Genomic DNA, 23,632 nt, shown 5'->3' with positions numbered 1-23,632 from the left:
TCATTTAAAGCTCTTTGAAGCTGCACTGAAACTGTAATTTTGATCTTCAACCATTTGGGCTCCATTGAAGGAGAAAAATCCTGGAATGTTTTCGTCAAAAACCTTAATTTATTTTTGACTGAAGAAAGAAGGACATGAACATCTTGGATGACATGGGGGTGCGTAAATTATCAAGAAAATTTTATTTGAAAGTGAACTAATCCTTTAAGTAGTTATAGCTGTTTTCATGTTTTTTTCCTGTTATAGCGCCACCAAGTGGCCAGTTGCCACATCCTTTTTCATGCGACCACAGAATGAGCTCTTACATAGATGTGCCAAATTTGGTGAAAATGTCTCATTTGGTTCACATGTTATAGACATTTTAGTAAAACTTTGAATGTTTTGGTGGCCGTGAATCAACTTTTTTTAGTAATTATTGACAATGAGAATCTCGCTGCACTGGTTTGGTTCTGATCGGGCCAAAAACCTAGGACTTTTGCGAACTAATTATGTTTTTGTTTTTTTTATGGATTTACAAAAATTGATGATTTCATACTTTTCACCGGTGTAGCGCCCCCGTCAGGCCGTTCGGGGCGAGCATTGGTGACATTGTAGACGGCGTGAGTACTACCAGCCCTCAAAGTTTCAAGTCTCTACGACTTCCACTTATAGTGGAAAATGCTGATATTTGGACAATTTAACAATTACAATAGAGTTTCACAGATGTGTGCTTGAACCCTTAATTACAGGAAAATTTGCATCCATATTTCACTAATAACCAAATCTCTCTATAACATTCCTACTGTTCATGATTACAGTAAATAACAGACAATAATCCAGCCTGTGATGTTTGTCATTGAGTTTTGCAGGAGGGAACAGCAGCTCTCAGGTAAAATGACATTAGACACTCGAGTCTATTCATAGATCCTCCCCAGCGCCTCGTCACACTCATTTTTGGCAAGCGCAGCCTCGGCTGATGGGCCGCATGACTCGAATTTAAAACACTCATTTAGAGAATTACGGCAGATGCTGGAGTCTCCCAGCATACGAGGAGAACATGCACATCCCGGACGCACACACATGTGATTTTAATATTTTACATATGACACGATCTACAGTGCGCAGCTCTTCCAGTGACCCATTTAAGGAAAGCATAGAAGTTTAAAGCATAAGAAAGATGAAAAAAAAAGAGACGTCTTACTCAAAGTGCTGTTTTATATGGCTTTCTTCTGCATATTTAGAAATGCCGTTGATAAATAAAGTGCGTTTCACCTGAGAAAGAGAGGGAAACATGTTATTTGTATGTTATTTACACATGCACAGATGCTGGAGGACGCTGCAGTGCAGATTGAGGTTAAACTCCCGGCTCAGAAATGTAGGTCATTGCAAGAGACAGACTTCATGAATATTTCATAAGCATTACAGCATTCAGCGCTGCAGCTGCATGTCACAAGAGCCTCGAGACTTGATTTTACATCATGCATCTTCTCATGTTATTACTGTATTCAAAATTTAAATGATTAGTCCTTCCAAAAATCATTTAACAACCCTCATTTTGTTTCAAACTCATGACAATCTTTCTTCAGTGAAACATAAACAATGCACGTTTTGATGAAACCGATGCGGTTCACGTACCAGATCATCTTCTTTGTAGTGCATCTTGGACGTGTGGCGCCTCATGCTGTAGACGGTGAGGAGCAGGTACATGAAGGCGAATGATGTGTGCAGCCACAAGAGGTTATTCCTGAAGCACAGGGAGAAAGAGACGTGTCCACTTTACCCAGAATGCTCAAAGCACATCATGACCTCTTCAATTAAAGCGTATGGGGAGGTTTTCAATGTATGTGCAGTGAATAAAATGTCTCACTTGGAATCCAAGTTGGCGATTGTTGTACGTCCAAAGCTGTATGCGTTGTTGTCTAAGGAAAAACAACAACAATGATGACATTTGTGCTTTTGAAAGTTAACAAAAGGGTCATAGATAGGAAACGCTTTCATTCTGTGTCACATTATGGCCTTTTTCAAACAAAATTATAAAAGCATAAGTAAATAAAAAAAAAAAAATAAAATAAAATAAATAAAAACACTATTAAAATGTAAAATAAACAATAAAATAAAATAAAATATAAAAAAAAATAGATAAATGCAGAAAAATTAAATAAAATATGAAATAAATACTATGAAAAAATAGCTAAACAAAAATAAAAAACAAATAATAAATTAAATAAAAACACTTAAAATGTAAAATAAAAATAAAAAAATAGATAAATGCAGAAAAAGTAAATAAAATATGAAATACTATGAAAAAAGATACACACAAAAATAAAAAACAAATAATTAAATAAAAACAATAAAAAATACTTAAAACAAGTAATATTTCAATTAAAAATGATAGATGCATAAAATGTAAATAAAAACAAATAAGCAATAAAATATCACATAAAATAGATAAATGCATAAAAAGTCAATAAAATGCATGAAATAAACTATGAAACAAAATAGATAAGCAAAAATAAAAAACAAATGATAAATTAAATATACAAAAAACACATAATTAAATGAAATTTAAAATAAAAAAGTAAAATAGATAAATGCATAAAGTAAAATAAATAAAAAGTAAATAAAATATGAAAATAAATAAACTATGAAAAAATAAAACATAAATAAATTAAATTAAAAAAAATGTACTAAAACTTAAATAAAATGTAAAATAAAATAAAATGAAAATAAAATAATTTTATTTAAAGTCCCATTCTCTATATCAGTGTTTCCCTGAAACGTGACATATTCCTCATTTAAATAATTCATGCACAGAATAAAGGGGCGGGGCCTGGTTGAGTTAGTTAGTGGTGTGTTGAAACTGGCGGTTATGGTAAGGGGCGGGACATTTCCCAAACACCAATCACAACACACTGCTCCAGCCAACCAATCAGAGCACATTGTGCTTTTCAGAAGGAGGGGCTTCATATAGACAGGAACTAAACAGAGCGTTACTGACAGACTGGGAAGAGAGGAGCTGCAACAATGGAGAATGTGAGGAGAATAATCAATCTGTTCTAGTAGAGCCCAAAATACAATACAACAACGGCCCTGTCTAAGAGGCGAAGCATGTTTCTGACAGAACTCTTTCCACATTATTCCCGTCTCAAAGCGTCCTCTCATCTGTTTGACCCTTTCCATTCATTTTTCTGTCTTTCGCTGCTCTCTCCGTCCCCGTAACAGGAGTCCAATTACCCGGCGAGCAGATAGAAGTTCAATCTCATTACTCAAGCGGAGCTCTGTGGATTAACCCTCTCTGATAGTAATATATCGCGCGCCGAGGGCAGAGAGACGGACACGGCCGCCGCTAATGAGGCTCACAAACATAACTGGATGATAATGGCGGTCGTGGATCTACTGAAAACCACAACCGGTAATCCACAGTTCTTCGAGGACTCACCCAGCAGGTTGCCTGAGAAGTTGACGGGAAGAACGATGCCCACCGACAGCACGCCCACCACGACCAGCAGACCGATGATGTGCCGCTGGAAGGACAAATAGTGGACGGCGTCTTCACCGCACTTCTCCCGGATCTCCTCGTCCCTGCGGGGAAAGAGACTCACGTCAGATACAGCCATACTTCAAGATATAATGAATATAGTGTACAGAGAATGTTTGATTACAGAGTATGGACTACAGACTGTAATGAATATACAGATGGAGTTTTGGGTTTGAAGTATGGAATGGGAAGTAGAGAGTATGAACTGGGATAAATTGTACGGCATATAGAATATATAGTATGAAGTATAGAGTGAGTAAACTGGGGTTTGTGAGGAAACTGCAGGAGATTCATGAGGTGATGTGTATATTATATATTTTTACATAAATATATACTTTTAAATATATTAATTTTTACATTTAAGTACTGAAAAATAATAATGAACTAAATGCATGTTGCATGTATAAGTTGCATGTAATTATGCATAATTTACAGTTATTGTTACAGTAACTACACTAAAATAGTGTTTTCCAAATAAAAAATAAATAAATTAAAATGAAAGCAAATCAAAATAAAACACTAATTTATAAAATCAAAATGCAAAATTCAAATATAAAATTAAATAATGAAAATGCAAAAAAAAAAAATCATAAAAATGTACACTTAAAATAAAAAACAAACTTACTAAAAATGAAATGATTAAAATGTACAATTTAAAATAATTATGAAAATAAAAAATGAGTAAAATCATAAAAATGCACAATTCAAATTAATTATTATTAATTTATTAAATTAAATCATTAAAATGTAAACTTAAAATAAATAAAACTTACGAAAAAATTAAATGGTTAAAATGTACAAATAAAATATATAATTTTCAAGTAACAACAAATCAAAATACTAAAAATGTATAAAAAAATTAAATGTGCAATTACAATATACATTTAAATAATGACGAAAATAAGAAACTAAAAATTCAAATGTACACTAATACTTAATTTTTAAAATCAACAAAAATGTATTAATTTATTAAAATGTACACTTAATATAAATCCTTAATAAAATCATAAATCATGTAAAATAAAAAATCATTTTAAAAATCAGAATCAAAATAAAACATTAAGTGTATAAGAAATTAAAATGTACAATTAAAATAATAATAAAATAACTAAAAATGAATAAAATCATAAAAATGTACACTTAAATAAAAACTAACACTTACTAAATACTAATTAAATCATAAATGCACAATTCAAATTAATAGTTTTAAAATAATAAAAATGTATTAGTGTATTAATTAATTAAAATGTATACTTAATTTTTTTAAAATAAATTCTTAAGAATTTATAAAATCAAAAAATCATTTTAAAAGAAAACAAATCATAATAAAACACTTAAAAAAAAAAATTCAATATTTTACTCGTTTACCCGCATTCATATGTCCATATGTCAATCACAGAATCATGAACATGCTGTGAAATTATTGAAATATTTTCTTGAAATCTTGAGATTTTAAATGAATATTTTAGGTCAAAGGGGTTCGGCTGTCAGAAACGTTTGAGAAACCGTTATATAGAGCGTTCGACACAGATCTAGTGCTGCATATTCTGCTTACTAAACTCACACTAGAGCCAAAGAATCACTTACTTTATTCTGAATATGGCCGTCAACCAGGAGCAGAAGCCCTGCAATGAACACACAGCAAATTAATGTGTTATACACACACATAATGCAGTACACACAACAATAAACAGACTATAACTGCATATATTAATACAAGTCATGTGTTTAATGGCTTCAGCACATCCTCTCGGCCTGTGAAAGACTCGGGGTCAGAGGGTGATGAGAGGCTGATTTCTCAGCAGGATTACAGGTGAACGCAGGTGAAGAGACAGGAGATGCTGAAGTCCTGCACTGATCTCTTAAGAGGCTGGAAAACAGGTGGCGTCCCAATGGCTGATTTCACCTGCTGAAAACTTGCTGGAGGTGCGTCACGATCATGGATTAACAATGGAAGACCACTAAGTAGGGATGCACGACGTATCGGCCAAAAATCGTGTGTGATTAATCAAAACATCTCAGAATTCATAAGGAAGGCCAAGCGTCCTATATAGGACACAAGTTTCCTGTATAAGACACACTTCCCACTAAATCGCCCTAAGGAATCTTGCGGTTTCACTTTAAGGGAGTTTATTTGGGGGTTTTGTCGAGTCAGTTTCTCTCCTGAAGGCTTCTGGGGACTTTCAAGGACGGCGTCTGAAACGAGTGCAGAAACGCTGGTTCATCATGACTGTGATTTAAACACAAATGATGGAGGGAGGAAGTTTGCGCCCTCTATAAAGGCCGCTCGGTTCTTTCCGAGCATATATAACGACGTGAGGTCAGTGTTGCATGGAAAAATCAATGATGTCCGCCGGGAGCGAGAGGGGCTGGGAGACGCGCTTTGGGAAATGGGTGATAAAGACTTTGAGTTGGATCCAAAGTCAAATTGCCAACAAATCGTCTTCATGTAGCTTTTTAAACTTGGCTTTGCTTCCAGATAAAGTGCAAAAAATTTTGCACAATGTTTTGAAATTAAATTTTAAGAATGTGTTTAAAGATTTTTAAATGTTTTTTTTTTTCAAAAGAAGTCTCTTCTGCTCACCAGAGCTGCATTTATTTGATCAAAAATACAGTAAAAATAGTGAAATATTATTGCAATGTAAATTTTCTATGTGAATATATAGTAAAGTGTAATTTATTCCTGTGATCAAAGCTGAATTTTCAGCATCTTCAGTGTCGCATTATCCTTCAGAAATCATTCTAATATGATCTGATGCTCAAGAAACATTTATGATTACTAAATGCATGTTGCATGTATAAGTTGCATGTAATTATGCATAATTTAGTTCTTACTACAGTAACTACAATAAAATAAAGTGTCACCAAATAAATAATTTTAAAATGAAAGCAAACCAAAATAAAAAACTAATTTATAAAATCATAAAATGCAAAATTCAAATATATACATTTAAAATTAAATAATAAAAATACATAAAAATGTACACTTAAAATAAATAAACGTACTAAAAATTATAATACATTAAAGAAATTATAACAAAAATTATAATACATAATAAATGAAAATACATTAAAGTAACAACGAATCAAAATAAAACATTAAAAGTGTTTAAGAATTAAAAATGTACAATTAAAATACACATTTAAAATAATGATGAAAATAAGTTAAAATAAATAAAACTTACTAAAAATTAATTAAATGGTTAAAATGTACAAATATATAATTTTGAAGTAACAACAAATAAAAAAATACAAAAAAATGTATAAAAATGTGCAATTGCAATACACATTTAATATACATTTATATAACTAAACTAAAAATTTATAAAATGTACACTAAAAATACATACTAAAAACTAATTAATTTTTAAATAATCAACAAAAATGTATTCATTTATTCATTAAAATGTACACAAAATAATTTAAATAAATTCTTAATGAATAAAATCATAAAATCATGTAAAAATCAATTCTAAAACATCAAGTGTTTAAGAATTTAAAAATTTAAATGATGAAAATAAACTAAAAATAAAATGTACACTAAAAACTAACTTACTGAATTTTGAGAATGTGTTTAAACAGTAAGATTTGTAAATGTTTTTTTTTTTTTCAAAAGAAGTCTCTTCTGCTCACCAAAGCTGCATTTATTTGATCAAAAACACAGTAAAAATAGTTAAATATTATTGCAATGTAAATCAGCTGTTTTCTATGTGAATATATAGTAAAGTGTAATTTATATTCAGTGATCAAAGCTGAATTTTCAGCATCTTCCGTGTCACGTGATCCTTCAGAAATCATTCTAATATGATGATTTGATGCTCAAGAAACATTTATGATTATTATCAAGGTTTTAAAAAACATTTTACTGTCACTTTTGATCAATTTAATGTGTCCTTGCTGAATAAAAGTATTAATTTTATTTAGACGTCATGTAGAAATGAATTCCAGCAGACATCTTCACATGATGTTTGAAGACTAAACCACACACACTCACTCAAAGACTGCAGCCAACCCTGAATTATTAATCATACACAGTCACGTGACCCGCCGACAGTCAAACAGCGGTGAATGCAGATGAGAGGGGCGGGGCCAGAGGGAGTGATTGACAGGTGTCTTACGTTATCTCGCTGTTCGAAATCCACCGAGCTGGAGACGGAGGTGAGACGTTCATAACGGTCCGGCGTTTCAGAATGTAGAGCTGAAGCCACACTACACACACACACACACACACAGACACAGACACAGACACACACACACACACACAGACACACAGACACACACAGACACACACACACACACAGACACACACACACACACAGACACACACACACACACAGACACACACACACACAGACACACACACACAGACACACACACACAGACACACACAGACACAGACACACACACACACACACACACACACACACACACACACAGAAAGCAGAAGGAAAAAGAGAAAGAATAAAGTGAGAAACATGTCAGAAATTCAGGTCTTCTGAAGGGTTAAACTGGTTGTTTTTGGTTATTCTGAAGGCCTGAAATGAACCAATCGCAGCCGGACCTTCAGAACATTCAGGTCCACACAAGCAAATATAGGTCCGTCTCATCTCGGGGTTGATGGGATATTAAGTATTTATGTGCTTGAGGAGCTGATAATGCATCTGTAAAACAAATTCCCCTCCGTACGCTGAAGATATTAACCCACAGACGAAGACTAATCTACTCCCAAAACACACCGCAGAACAAATACAGATCTAAACAATCCTGACAGGAAGACGCTCGTGGTTTTTACAGCCTCCTGAAACTACATCAGGATCTGTGAACCTCATTTCCACTAACCTGAGAACTGAACAATTCTCAAAAACTGTTTTATTGGGTCATTGACGAATAAAAGTGTAAAAAACGTATTTTGAAGCTTTATTAAGTGTTGACAATGAGATTATGTGGTTTTTATAATCAATTAACACTGTTTTTGTTATTTTTTACAAGAATGTCGTCACCAAAAAAGTCATTTGGTTTAACCAAAATTTCGGTTTTACCGAATGACAATATTTTCAATCAATGCTAACAGGCTGATATCTAGCAAAAGACAATCAAACATTTTATATTTAGTACAAGTTTTTTAAATATTACAACATTTTCCATGTTTTATAGCGGTTGCACCAAATGACCTGATGTTAAAACACGATTCTTTCAAATAGTTAAGAGAGATCTAGTTACTTTGTGGTCATTTGCAGGTGTCTGAATGATGTCACATGATATTGACCACATGACTTGATCCAAAATGGTCCCTTTATATCGGTTACTCTAAATGACATCAATGAAAATCATTTATCCGGACATTCTTTCTCATAAAGCAACGACTTCTACACATAATTTTTAATATCATTTTGCACTATGTTGATATATGATGTTATAAAATCCTGGCAGAATAAAAAATATATACATTTATTACATTTTAAGATATTTTAATCACAAATGAACAGTTAAACCGAATGACACTTTAAAAAATCTTTATATGTAGCAAAATATAATTAAAACCTTTTGCATTCAATAAAAGAGATCTACTTTACATACTTTGGATATCATATCTTTGTTTTTATTATTATTATTATTATTATTATTATTATTATTATTATTATTATTATTAAGGCCTTTGGACAAGAAAATGACCCGTCACGTCATTGACCCATTTATTTATGCTCTTTAAAGCATCACTAACGGGCTTTGATGAGGACATGATCTCTGAAGTTAATTTAAAGAGCCGGATCCTCTTTATCCTTGTCTGTGCACTGGCACAGTTGGTAAAAAAGGACTCTGTCACATGACTTTATTAATGTGGTTCCTCTGCTGTGGGTCTTGATGACTGACAGACTCATTAGACTAACGGCAGAAAACGGATCTGTGCATGAGGAACGCAGGAATCTTCCTCTGAAGCAGGAGCTCTGGTGCGTCTCAAATGAAGTGATAAGAGCAGAGGTTCAAACGGGCCAGAATTACAATTTAAAAATGAATTGAGCATTTCCTGAGCGTTGTGTTATTGTAATATACTGAACTGGATCCAAGATCTATTTCTACGCTTGCTTGCGTTCATCATGACCTGTCAATCAAATCAATCAATAAGACAGCAGTGTTTGTGTGGCAAAAAACTCTGCTGAGGCCATAAATGACTCAAAACGTTATAAAATTTGTGATTTATACTGTATATATTCTGTTCAAATTTAATTTATTCACTCTTATGTTATTCCAAACCAAACCCATATGACACTTTTTTTTCTGTGATGCACAAAAGTAGATGTTTAACAGAATGTTCATGCTCGTTTCCATAAATAAATAACTAAAATATCATGGAAGTCGTCCAATGACTGTTATATTCCAAGTGTGGACTACTTCAGTGGTGCTTTAATGGCATTTTTTTTATCATTTTATTTATAAAAAGTGAATATAAAATATCGAATTAAAAAGCATTTATATTTTTTTAAATATTTTTAAAAAATATATAAAATAAAATAAGTAAAAGTAAAAAAAGCTGCAACTTAATAAAAAAATAAAATTAAAATACATACAATAATAGTTTATTTTATATTTTTTATTTATATTTTTAATATAATTTAATTGTATAAATTAAAAACATTTATAAAATAAAACAACTAAAGTAAAAGTTAAAAATAAATCTGAAAATAAATAAATACAACAGATTATTTTGTATTTTTATTTATCATTTTTTTTTATAAATTATGAAAACATTTAGAAAATAATTTAGAAAGTAAAAGTAAAAAAATAAAGTTGCAACTTAAAATAAAAATGAAATAGTTTATTTTATATTTTTATTTATAATTTATTTTTAATATAATCTATTTTTATAAATTAAAAACATTTATAAAATAAAATAAGTAAAAGTAAAAAATAAATCTGAAATACATACAATAGATTATTTTGTATTTTTATTTATATTTTTTTATAAACTATGAAAACATTTATAAAATAAGTTAAGTAAAAAATAAAGTTGCATCTTAAAATAAAAATGAAATAGTTTATTTTATATTTTTATTTATAATTTATTTTTAATATAATCTGTTTTTATAAATTAAAAACATTTATAAAATAAAATAAGTAAAAAATAAATCTGAAATACATACAATAGATTATTTTGTATTTTTATTTATAATTTTTTTATAAACTATGAAAACATTTATAAAATAATTTATAATATAAGTTAAGTAAAAAAATAAAGTTGCATCTTAAAATAAAAAATGAAATATTTTTATTTATAATTTATTTTTAATATAATCTATTTTTATAAATTAAAGACATTTATAAAATAAAATAAGTAAAAGTAAAAAATAAATCTGAAACAAAATAAGAAAATAAATACTATAAAGTTTACATTTTTATTTATAATTTTTTAATAAATTATAAAAACATTTATAAAATAAGTAAAAGTAACAAAAATAAAGTTAAATCTTAAAAAAAATAAAAAATAAATAAATTTAAAGCTGCAACATTAAAAAAAAAAAAAAAAATACAATAAAATAAATACATTTACCAACCTGATTAATTGGTTGTTGGATGACAAGTAGTCACCCATTTAAATAAAATAAAATAAAATAAAATAAAGCTGCAACTTAAAAGAAATAAAATAAAAAATAAATACAATAAAATAGATACACTCACCACCCTGATTAATGGGTTGTTGGATGAGAGGTAGTCACCCATTGTGACTCATCCCGAGTTTGGAATATCATGAGGGTGAATAAAACTCAGAGAACAGCTCTGTGTTCGTGTGCGAGGAGGTTTGAGGAGGTCATATCCACCTACGATCACCACTTTTGAAGGAAAGCTCTACATGAGAAGATATACGTGACTGGCCACATTCACAAGGGCGGGAAGACTCACAATACTGAGGGGGTCTTGTTTGGATCCACTCTTTGGGGTCACAACGGGTCAGAGAGACACGCTAGAGCTCTATTACCTGCGTACGGGCTCATAGTTATTCCGTTCCTTTCTCCTACTGTAGTCACATAACAAACGTCACAAAAAGAGACACGAAGGACAGGCGGTTATTGACACTCATGTGTTAGAGGCCCTTTGGAAAGCAAATTCACATGAGTGAGTCAAACAACACCACACACAAACACACACACACAAAGAGGAAAATTAGTATGTGGTGTGCAATCAGAGAAAACACTCAGGACAGCATCTCATGTGTCACCCGTGGTGTGTTAGAAAAGGTCAAAAGTGAGGAACCTCCATAATTACAAACCTAGACACACACACTAGTTTATCAGAAGTAGTGAGCAGTTAGTTCACCAGAGTAAAGCATAGGAACAATAACTGAACATACTACTCCCGCTCCTCCAGACCGTTGAATCTTCTCTTCTGTCTTGGGAAGGAAAGAAAAAAAGAGGAAGGAAATAATAAGCTTGAATTCATTCAAATCAAATAAAATCTCTGAAGGCTGCAGCTGTCAGATCTTTAACTGTGGAAACAGAGCGATGTTAGGCGATTAGAGACACACCATATATCTGAGGACATATCAGTATCTCTCAATGTATTTTGAAGACGACGTGCAATTAAAATATGTTCTTGTAAAGAAATAAAAAAAAAAGAAATTCTCAACAACAAATTAAATAAAACCTTAAATAAAATTTAAAAAATATAAAATAATAAAATATATATAAAACCAAAATATATTATAAAGTAAAAAAAAATACATATAAAAGAAAATTGTGCAATTAAAATACTTTCTTGTAAATTAAAAAAGTAAAAAAAAAGAAATACTAAATATAAACCTGTAAATAAAATTAAAACAACATTAAATATTAAATTATATATAAACATTTCAATATATTATAAAATAAAATATAAAAACAAACAAAATTAAAAAATAAAAACAAATTTTAATGATGTGCAATTAAAATATGTTCTTGTAAAGAAATAAAAAAAAAGTTCTCAACAACAAATTAAATAAAACCTTAAATAAAATTTAAAAAATATAAAATACTAAAATATATATAAAACCAAAATATATATATATATATATAAAGTAAAAAAACTACATATAAAAAATAAAAACTTTTTAAAGATGATGTGCGATTAAAACTCTCTTGTAAATAAATAAAGTAAAATACTAAATATAATCCCTTTAATAAAATTAACACAATACTAAATATTATATATAAATTTAATATATTACAAAATAAAATATAAAAATAAAAACTTTTTTAATGTGCAATTAAAAAACGTTCTTGTAAAGAATAAAAAAATAAGATAATACTAAAATATAAAGCCTTAAATAAAATTAAAACAATATAAATTATATTATATTATATATTATATTATATATAAAATGTATAAATTACTAAACAAAATATAAAAAATGAATTTTTTTTTAAAGATGACATGCAATTAAAATGCGTTATTGTGAAGAAATAAATTTTAAAAAAGAAAAAAGAAAAAAAAAAATACTAAAAATAAACCCTTAAGTAAAATTAAAACAATATAAAATATAAAAATAAAAACAAAATATAAAATAAAAACAAAACTAGGCGCCAGTGCAGTACCAATGCCATACTTTTCTAATGACCCAACCCTGTTTGCACAGTGGCTGCACATGCTCTGCATTTCAATAAAATAATTACAACTGCCTAAAGCGGCTACATTACACCACATTATAGCTGTGCTTTCACTTAAGCACTCAAGTGTTTACAAGTGGTGTGTAAATCTGTTCGCTATGAACCGTAGAGTCACGAGAGTGTAAACTGGAGCCTCGTGTTTAATGTACAGAATCAGCAATCTGACGGGTCTTTCCCCAGGAGTGTGTCGCTGTAATTACAGACGGACGCTGTGCACTCAGCAGGTCCACAAACACTTCAATCTAAAATCACTGTCAATAAACAGAACTGAAGTCACGGTTGTTTTTAAATTGCCTTTGGCCATAAATGACGTAAACGAGAGATTGAGTGAGAGGATGGACGAATGTACACTGTGAAAGAGAGTAAGAAGGGAGCTGGACGTGCAAAATGCCCAATCAACTGAGACGCCAATATGAAGCTAATCAATGCTCCATTTCCTCTACAGGAAGTAGTAAAGCATCATGGGAGCACAACCTATTACATTTTCAACAAGAAAACAATCAGTACATCAGTCTTCAAACCCTTCAGAATAAAAAATTATTGTTAACATAAATATTTAATGGTACTTTCTGGTTAGCGAACACCAGATTAAATATCTTTAAAATAAATCTGTGTGGCAATTATGTAACCACGTTTAAAAAAGACAATGCCAGCGGCTGAGTCTATTTCCAGAAACATTAATAAGCAGCAAATAATACATGATCGATTCAATGGAAAATGATACGAGGGAATATTTCTGGCTCTGTTCCGCACCAGCGAGGGAAGAAAAAAGCAAAGAAAAGCAGAAAGGAGGAAGAGCAGAGTGAAAATAGAAACACACAGCAGTGATGTGCACTGACAGCAGCAGAAACACAGCAAATCTGCTCAGAGATAATGAAACACACTGTGTTATGAAGCAGATGGTGTGTGTGTGTGTGTTTGTGTGCAGGCTTTAATTCACTTCCTTACTACCCCTGCCAAAGAAATGTTTCTTGAAAAGTTTTTGGGTGCATTTAGTTTAGCACCTGTATATTCAAGCTGTGAGACCGAATGAGGAAGACATGTGGGGTGTACAGATGGAGGAGGACCATCTCTGTGAGGCAGAACCTGAATAATAAGGATCCAAAACTACTAACATCATCAAGAGACACTCCAGATTTTAATTAATTAATTAATTCTGCATTCACAAACCAGTTAAATGTATGGGCATAGCCTATTTCTACTAATGAACGTTACTTCCGAACACAATGATCCAACTTAATGAAAATTGGTACAAATGAACATCAGGACAATTTGAGGACACGCACCAATTTTTGTCCAATTTCGTCCGGGGGGGGGGGATCCTGATGAATCTTCAACTTTGATCAAGAAGTCTCGCTTTTGGTTCTACTAAATTGTTCCGTTTTAGCATACTATTGTCATTTTGCCATTTATTTAGACTCTGATGAAGGCTAAGGTTAAGGCTATAATTGGAGATTGTCTTTTGTAACACTGTGTTTTCATTAATTTGGCTAAAATGGAAAGAGCAGTGGACTTGGGTCTATAATAGGGCTGGGTAAAAAAAAAAATCCATTTCTCGATTTTAAATCGATTCTTATTTTTACGAACCGATATTAGTTCTTAAATCCCAGGAATCGATTAGTCTAGTCTGTTTTCAGTTGATGAATGAGCAGAATATGTAGTGCCTCTCATCCAATAAATCCCAATAATCTTTGTGCTTTGCTTCGTATCAAAAGTAACAAAGTCTCAGATTTCAAATGACGTCCATCTTATTATGAGATTCAAAAAATAAACACCGTTTTGGCACGGTTTAATATGGGATGACAGATCGCTCTCCTCCGGTTTAATACCAGTTATAGCATGAAATAAACAGGAATAAACATCTGAAGGTATGTTAAAATATACAGTACAACTTACCAAAATCCGTATCATGTCTCGTGTAAACGCACAATCAGTGTTTCAACGTCAATAAAACAGCTTGTAAACAATGTCATGTAACGTCACATTTACCTCCATAAACTCATTAGTCAGCTAGAAAAGTGAACTCTAGAAAGCAACATTCTGATAAATATAGCTATGCACTGTTACATATTCATTATCATTTTTAATGTTCTTCAATGTTTAATGCATTTTTGAATAAATCAGTTATGACAGCCGCGATTTAAATGTTTATATTTAAAAAAAAAAAACTAATTGGAGTAGAAATATGATTATGTAATTCTAAACTTTATTTATAATAAAAACATCACTGAGTGTAATTTAAGTGTTTGTATATAAATAAGTTAATTTAATCTTCAATATTATTATAGTAGTACCAGCTGACTCTCATGTGTAGTTTACAGCATTAGTTGAGATTTTTTTTTCCTCTAGAAAATTTGCCATGTACTGTAACTGAAATACTACATCCAAAACAATCGATATTGAATCGAAATCAGAATCGAAAGCATGTGAATAGTAATCAAATAGAATCGTGAAAATTGTCAATACCCAGCCCTAGTCCATAATCTCAAAAAAAAAGAAAGAAAAACAGGAAAAAAAAGAGAAGTCTTAAAATCCATCACATGAGACACAAAGACTTTTTTAATCAGTACCCAGAGGTGGTCTTCTCGGTTGACTCAAATGTGCTCCTAACTTTTAAAGGAGGTTGCTCTTCACAGTGATTCTACTCAAACACCAGGTTTTCGCCCATTATTGACCACTTGGTGTACAGATGGAGGAGCACCATCTCTGTGAGGCAGAACTTGAATAATAAGGATCCAAAACTACGAGCATAATTAAGAGACACTCCAGAAAGAACATCATTCAGGGGATTTTAAATCATTAATTCATTAATTCATTCTGCATTCACAAGCCAATTAAATGTTTGGGCATAGCCTATTTCTACAAATGATCGTAATGCAATGATCAAACTTAATGAAAATTGGAACATATGAACATCAGGACAATTTGAGGGCACGCACCAATTTTCATCCAATTCTGTCCATGGGGGGGGCGCTATAACTAGGAAATCCTGATGAATCTTCAACTTTTATCAAGTCCAGCTTTTGGTTCTACCAAACTGTTGTCATTTTCTCTACTTTTGCCATTTAATTAGACTCTGATGAAGGCTAAAGTCTTTTGTAACACTGTGTTTGTCATTAATTTGGCTAAAATGGCAATAGTAGTGGGCTTGGATCCATAATCTCAAAAAAAAAAAAAGACCTAAATTCCATCCCATGAGACTTTTTTAAAATCAGTAAGCAGAGGTGGTCTTCTCTGTTTAATCAAATGTGCTCCTAAGACCTGTGGTTAACAGAAAGTGAGGTTGAATCTGCTCTTCACAGTGATTCTACTCAAACACCAGGTTTTTGCCCATTATTGGCCACTTCTGGCGACAATCTAAAAGAAGACTTTATTGATTGCATGAGATCATGTTCATTGATGCTGGTCATTTCAGTTGATAGCCTGGAACAGGGATTCTGAAATGGGCAAAACCCCTTCATTTTCCAGGCTGTGGGATGAAATTCTCTTTTTTTATCCTAGCTTTCTTTATCTTGCACTTTTCCAAGAAATAAACACACATACATGTTCTTTTACACCACACAAACATGTCTTCTACAAAGAATATAAAGAAGAATTCACACGAGACTTGCAGTTAGTGATGGTCGAGGGCAATCCATTCAATTTGACATCTAAATGACACCCATCAATCAGACAGATTTGACAGCGACATGTCCTTACCTGTCAGCATCAGTCACCAGGGCCAGACGGCCATAATCCCACGCCACTTTCCGTAAGATGGAGAAGACAAAAAGAAGAACCTGAGTTGGAGAAAGATGCAGAGATGATCAGACAAACTATGAGTAAGAGAGAAGTCAAGTAGCATATTTTGAAATAAATCAATATTGTGACGTGAAATTGTCAATACTGTAATAGGTGCCTACCGCTAGTTACCACACTGAAGAAAAGATAAATGCAATTAATGAATTGGAGGATAAAATCTGCTTCTGATGTGGTTTAGAGCTTTCAATCTTGTTTATATTGACTTGAGAAGAGAAGCAGAACAACAGCTTGCAGTTTACTTTAATATGGAGCTTGCTGCAGCAGAAATATAGGTCAAGAGGACAGCCATGAAGCTGAGAGTCAGTCAAGCTGACAGAGTTGGTAGGTTAAACAACTGTTGTTGCGTAGCTCGGTCTGCTCACGAACATTTAAAATATAAGGTCACTTGATTTTTTTTCCCCATTAGAAGAGATCATGTCAATATAACTGACCAGACAACCAGAAAAGTGGGTCAATCCATTGGTGGCAAGGTCAACATCCTGAAATTGGTACTGAAATTTTGGCATCATTACAACACTATTTCACCATTTTAAAAGTAAGCTTTATTTTCTAAAGGGAAAATACATTTTTATTGCCATCTTAAGTAAAATAGGGGTTGCATGACTATGGTTTTCTCCTAGTCGGTTACTTATCAAAACAATACTTGAGTTACTCAATTACTTGTGGTTTATGTTACCATTTTAAAAAAAAAAAGCCTTGTTGAATAATAATTCACGTCAACGAGTGTTTGGTAATACATTGAGATTTCACTATTGATTTTGCATTTAATGATGTTTGAACCATTAAGTTTTTAAAACACTAATTTGGCGTGTTTAGGTATTTTGCAGCTAATATTCAAATATTCTACAGGCAGAGCTCAGAGACATCAAGGTGTACATTTTTCCACGCCAGTCACTTACCAGGAAGCACATAAAGTCCAGTGCGAGGACCGTGGGAACCCCTCCGAAGGGCAGCCCCTGCAGTACAGTACTGCGGATCCGGGCCGAGTAGCAGTAGTCTTTGGAAGAGTTGCTGTAACAGTTGGCCTGACCCGTACAGGCCAGGTTCCCAAAAATCCCCATCGTCACGATCAGATGTTTCAGTACAATCACTGCAACATCCTGATGAAGAATCTGAGGACAAGAAAAGCCAGACAAGATCAATTTATATACTCATATTTACAAAAAGAACGAACATTTCAGAGCTAGGTATGACTAGAAAAAATTTATACATTTAAAAATAAATAACAATTGGTCAACTGATATATTGTCAAATGCGATATAACAGCTGATATTTGGCATTTATAAATTATCTTTATTACAAGTTTTTCTGTTTGGTCGTCAAAAGAACCTTTTATTTTGACAGTGCTAAGAACGCCAGCACCAGAGCACATGTTTTTAACTTTTTTAAAAAAAAATACTATAATAGGATTATAGCCAAGTAGTAGATACAAAGATTACCGAATCAAGAAGTTACTAAAGCTTAAATCTGTTTATTTTACAAGTTCAAATTATTTTTCATATTCATTACTTTTACAATTATTTTTTTTCTAATTTAGTAAATACATAAATCTGCTACATGAGTAAAGTATAACACATAACAAACATGCAATAGTTAAAATACACAAGTTAAAAGAATATCTTAAATAAATAAGTCTTAATTAACTTCTTAAACAGGACCTATTATGCCCCTTTTTAGATGTAATATAAGAGTAATGTAATAAAAGTAATGTAATAAAAGATGTAAAATAAGTCTCTAATGCCCCAGAGTGTGTCTGTGAATTTTTAGCTCAAAGCAGCCCACAGATCGTTCTTTATAACATGTTAAAATTGCCACTTTTTGGATGTGAGCAAAAATGAGCAGTTTGTGTGTCCCTTTAAATGCAAATGAGCTGCTGCTCCCCGACCCCTTTCCAGAAGAGGGCGGAGCTTCAAGAACTCATGTTCCGTCATACCGACAACAACAAAACAGGACAATCTCACGTACTCAAAGTGTCAGAAACTAGATAGTTCAACTACTACTATTTGAACTACTACTAAAAATAATAATTATTACAATTACTATTGAAAAAGAACATTAATCTAATATAATGTAATTATTGTGGTAAATCTGTGGAAACCATGTACGAATGACAATCACAGAGTGTTTTTTTCTCCAAAGCTTTCCTCAGTATTTACAGTATTGAAGTGGACAGTCATCATCCTCTCATCAGCATTGAGACAACAAGCAGATATTAAAGCAGTCCCCATCATCCGACAGTCTCCTCATACTGTGGAGTTTATATAACGGTGTTCTGACGCAATGGAACACTAGACACCCGTTTGAGGAGCATCCAACTGCTCTCCTCCGTCTGAATCAGCCCACTCATCCCAACGCTCACCTGCTCTCGACAACAGCGATTCCCTCTGGGGCTCTGTGCCGCCAAACACCTTGGCAGGAACCAGGGGAAATCTATACAGCCCACACAGATCCACGGCACTAAAACAGGACGGATCATTTCAGCTACATCTAAAAACTGATTCCATGTAAGCACAGGGGAGTCGAGTGTTTGTGCCGTACCGGTGACAGACGTTTGTGTGGGATGTGTGGGAGGTTTCTGACTGAAAAAGATGGTTGTTTAACTGCTAAAGATCTGAGGTTGAAGTTCAAACACTTGCAGATACATTTAATGCAATGTCACTGAGATTGATAAACGACAACATGCCCACAGTTCAAACAATGTGATTGGACAGCATCTACACAACTACAACGACTGGCCAATGACTGGGGTCCTTGTAGTTGTGTAGATGCTGTCCTATCACAGGACGATGACTGTCAACTTCAATACTGTAAATACTGAGGAAAGCTTTGGAGAAAAAAATTGATTGTCATTCGTACTTGGTTTCCACAGTTTTCCCATAGTAAATATATTATATTGTATTATATTAATGTTCTTTTACAATAGTAACTGTAATAATTATTTTTAGTAGTATTAGTCGAACAATCCATCCATCCAGTTTCTGACACTTTGAGTGCATGAGATTGTCCTGTTTTGTTGTTGTCGGTATGCCGGAACATGAGCTCTTGAAGCTCCGCCCACTTCTGGAAAGGGGGCCGGGAGCAGCAGCTCATTTGCATTTAAAGGGACACATAAAAACTGCTTGTTTTTACTCGCATCCAAAAAGTGGCAATTTTAACATGTTATAAAGAATGATCTGTGGGCTACTTTGAGCTAAAACTTCACAGACACACTTTGGGGGCATCAGAGACTTATTTTACAACTGTTATGTTTACAAGATACTAGCATCAAGGAGCACTTGTGAGGAAGAACTTTGCACAAATGTGTTTCTACAAACAATTCAACCTGCTAAATGCATTCTATATTGTCACCCATAAGGGCAAAAGACTGAAATTTTCATTCAAAATATGAGACGATCATATATAATTTCATAGGCTTGCCACAGTACCATCTGCTCATATAAACTTGGGTCAGTTAATCGTTCTCATAGATCGATTTCATCATTTTTTGTCTGTATGGACTGTACTGTATTGTTTATATGGAAAAAGAGTGGCCTGGATATTCCCTTTTGTGCTTATTAAAAAAAAATTCAAAGACAGAAAAGTCATTTGGGGTTTGGAAACAATTAAAAAAAGATTAGTAAAATGGAGTAAATTATGACACTTTTTCTTTTTGGATGAACTATTTTTTTAAGTGTGCTGCAACGTGGGATTAATTTAGAAAGCCAATGTTGGTTTATGGGTAGATTTCAGAGCGAAAGCGCCGTAAATGCAATGGAAAGTGAATTTAAACTGACCACGTCACCTCACAGAGGAGAGACGCAGATAATACATGACCACTAATCCTGAAAAACCCTTGCTTCAGTACTGTGGCTCTTCTGTCTGTGAAACAGATTGTGCTACATCACAGCGTCGGTGCCAGTAACGGCTGAGGATGACTGGACACGATCGGCACCAGGATCGGGGTTGAAGAGACAGGATCCAACCCCTGGCACTGTCCGAACATAGCACACGACCGGCTAATGGGCTAGAGCTGCCAGCTGAGACTCAGTGCTGCTGGGAGATTCAGGCTTAGTATAGAGAGAGAGAGAGAGGGAGAGAGAGAGGATAAGAAGGTGAGGTCGGGCTGCAGCGCACTGCGGTAGATTGTTCTGCTACACTGGCCTCAACACTCCCTCAGTCACAGGAGCCGTTCCAAACACCTAGTGTGCTGCCTACATAGTATAGACAGCATCATAGACACACTCTACTGCAGTATTAGACATGCACTGGTTGACCAGCTATCAATTGGAACCAAAAAGCAAAATAAATAAATAAATAAATAAAAGACCAAAAAAACAGACGGTTCCGATTGATGGCTTGATGCATTTCATTTTAATTTGACTGATCTCTTATCCGGACTTTGCAAACATTGCAATCATTTCCCAAAAAGTAATTTGTGTGAAAATATATTACAACACTTAAGTAGTAGCAACTCAGCTCGCTCTGATGTTAACCTAGATAAATGTGCGCTGTTATTTGGCACATATCCAAGTGTTTGTGTGGAGAGCGCGCTTGCATGACATGGAGGCGCCGGTGCGATCACTTGCATTTAACTTAAAATACTCAATTTTTGGAGTAATCCAACATTCAAAACTGTAAATGGTTTGCTTTTATTTCTGTAAACTCACAATAACAACAAAATGTTGTGCTTTTGTAAAATAATGCAAACAAACAGGATGCACTTTCTGCCGTCTCGGTCTCAAGTGAACTTGAGCGAATCACAAAAACGAACCAAAAGCGTTTCAGTGCTGATTAGGCTATGTATTGTATATAGGCGATTAAAGACTCATTATTATTAATTTATATGGTTAATTAGTCGACTAATGGCTTAAAATTAACGTCTACTAGTTGACTAGAAAATATCTTTAGTCGAGGGCAGGCCTAGAAAATACTGTACCAGGCACAGCAGCTTACTGTTTGCGATGCTTGAAATATTGGAAGAAACACTGAATTGGAGGTTTATATAAAGAAAAAAGTCTTCCGAAATGTTTCGTTGGCACCTTCTTTTCAACTTACCTCTGTATAATAGAGAACGCCTAATAGGGTAGCGTTTATAAGCGCAGAGCTACAGTGGTAACGAATGAAACGCTATAATCGCTACTGTTCCATAGGCGCCACCTACTGTCAGAGTGTGAGTTTGCATTTTTATTCAGTCAGATATCCGATAATAAATCAATGCATCGCGATTCATGGATCAATTCTGATATTTTCCGAATGCATCATGATTCTCTCTCGAATCGATTCTGAGCTTAGTTTTTAACAGCAGATGGCGCTCTAGGCAACTTTTTACCGCACGCTCAACTGCTCATGAAAGCGAGTGCTTGTGTGTTCGGCTGAGTCTGAGAATGTATTTGCATCACAGAATGCTTTTATGATGCGAAATTGATGTACAGCCCACTGCAAACACTGTTGTAATTCACTTCAACCTTTTTGAACTTTATGAATGATTATTTTATAGAAGGTTCAAGTTGTGTGTGTAAGGAATTGGAAGGAAGCAGAGTATGGCAGCGCCATCTGCTGTTAAAAACTAAGCTCAGTAAAATAAATTAAATGAAAATAAATTAATAAATCATCTACCAGTATTGAAAAAAAAAATAAAAAAAAAAAAAAAAATCATACTCTGTGAATTGCTATGCAATATTATGAAGAAAAACTTGCATGTGGTGCATGCATACAGACGTAGCAGCAGGTTCTTGCAACCCAGCAGCCCAGAAATAGAAAAGAAAAAAGTAAATGGAAAGAAAGTACTGAGAGGCAAACAAAGCGAAAGTGTAATGATAAAGTTTGAGCACCGCTAGAGAAGAAACAGACAAACTGTCAAAGTCAGATTGCTCAGGTAATCTAAAGACAAGACGCAAGAGAAAGTCCTGAGAGTCAAAGCAGCCCGTCACACCGGTCCAATAACGTCCTGAGATGTTCCAGAAAAACAAAAAGGTTCATTACAGTAAGACATGTGGTTAATAATATCCTCCATTGATCAATCTAAACATAAAGCTGTGACAGAAACTAAAGCTCTTCTCAGTCCAGATGACAGTGTAATCATTTACTGTACATTCATTCAAAGCATAACAAATCATGAATATCATAATTCATAATCCATATGCAATGCAGTTCAACAGGATTCCAGAAACAAAAACGGAATTTAAAATTAAAGGATTAGCTCACTTCAAAATTAAAATTTCCTGATAATCTACTCACTTCCATGTCATCCAAGATGTTCATGTCTTTCTTTCTTCGTTCAAAAAAAAAAAATTGAGGAAAACATTCCAGGATTTTTCTCCATATAGTGGACTTCACTGGGGTTCAACGGGTTGAAGGTCCAAATGTCAGTTTCAGTGCAGCTTCAAAGAGCTCTACATGATCCCAGACGAGGAATAAGAGTCTCATCTAGAGAAACCATTGGCCATTTTCTAAAAAAAAAAAATAAACATTATATACTTTTTAACCACAAATGCTCGTCTTGCACTGCTCTGTGATGCTCCACGCGTGACGTAATCATGTTGGAAAGGTCAAGCGTGACGTATGTGGAAGTACTGATCCAGTGTTTACAAAGTTAACGTGCAAAGAAAGTCAAACGCACTTTACACAAAAAAAGGTAAAACAACAATGTTGGATAATTTTGAAGTTGGGAGGAGAAATTGAAAGAATTTTTCGCCCTACC

At 33.3% G+C, this 23,632-nt stretch overlaps 1 protein-coding gene across 3 annotated transcripts in view; it reads right to left on the bottom strand.

The window, feature by feature from the left end:
• The window catches only part of LOC137021355 (CSC1-like protein 2), a 54,054-nt gene that overhangs the window by 18,930 nt on the left and 11,492 nt on the right, over positions 1-23,632 (bottom strand). For 2 of the 3 annotated variants that reach the window (XM_067387672.1, XM_067387673.1), the window contains exons 2-10: positions 17,853-18,065; positions 16,852-16,931; positions 11,862-11,900; positions 7,636-7,726; positions 5,105-5,142; positions 3,419-3,561; positions 1,847-1,898; positions 1,615-1,723; positions 1,181-1,251 (exon numbers count right to left, since the gene is read on the bottom strand). In XM_067387672.1, coding sequence (XP_067243773.1) covers positions 1,181-1,251; positions 1,615-1,723; positions 1,847-1,898; positions 3,419-3,561; positions 5,105-5,142; positions 7,636-7,726; positions 11,862-11,900; positions 16,852-16,931; positions 17,853-18,014 — 785 coding nt within the window. In that variant the 5' untranslated portion in view covers positions 18,015-18,065. The remainder of the gene's footprint in view (positions 1-1,180; positions 1,252-1,614; positions 1,724-1,846; positions 1,899-3,418; positions 3,562-5,104; positions 5,143-7,635; positions 7,727-11,861; positions 11,901-16,851; positions 16,932-17,852; positions 18,066-23,632) is intronic. The other variant, XM_067387674.1, reaches the window with a different exon arrangement.

Source organism: Chanodichthys erythropterus, chromosome 6, assembly GCF_024489055.1.
Source record: "Chanodichthys erythropterus isolate Z2021 chromosome 6, ASM2448905v1, whole genome shotgun sequence".
NCBI lineage: Eukaryota > Metazoa > Chordata > Actinopteri > Cypriniformes > Xenocyprididae > Chanodichthys > Chanodichthys erythropterus.
This window is presented reverse-complemented; position numbering and strand designations above follow the sequence as displayed.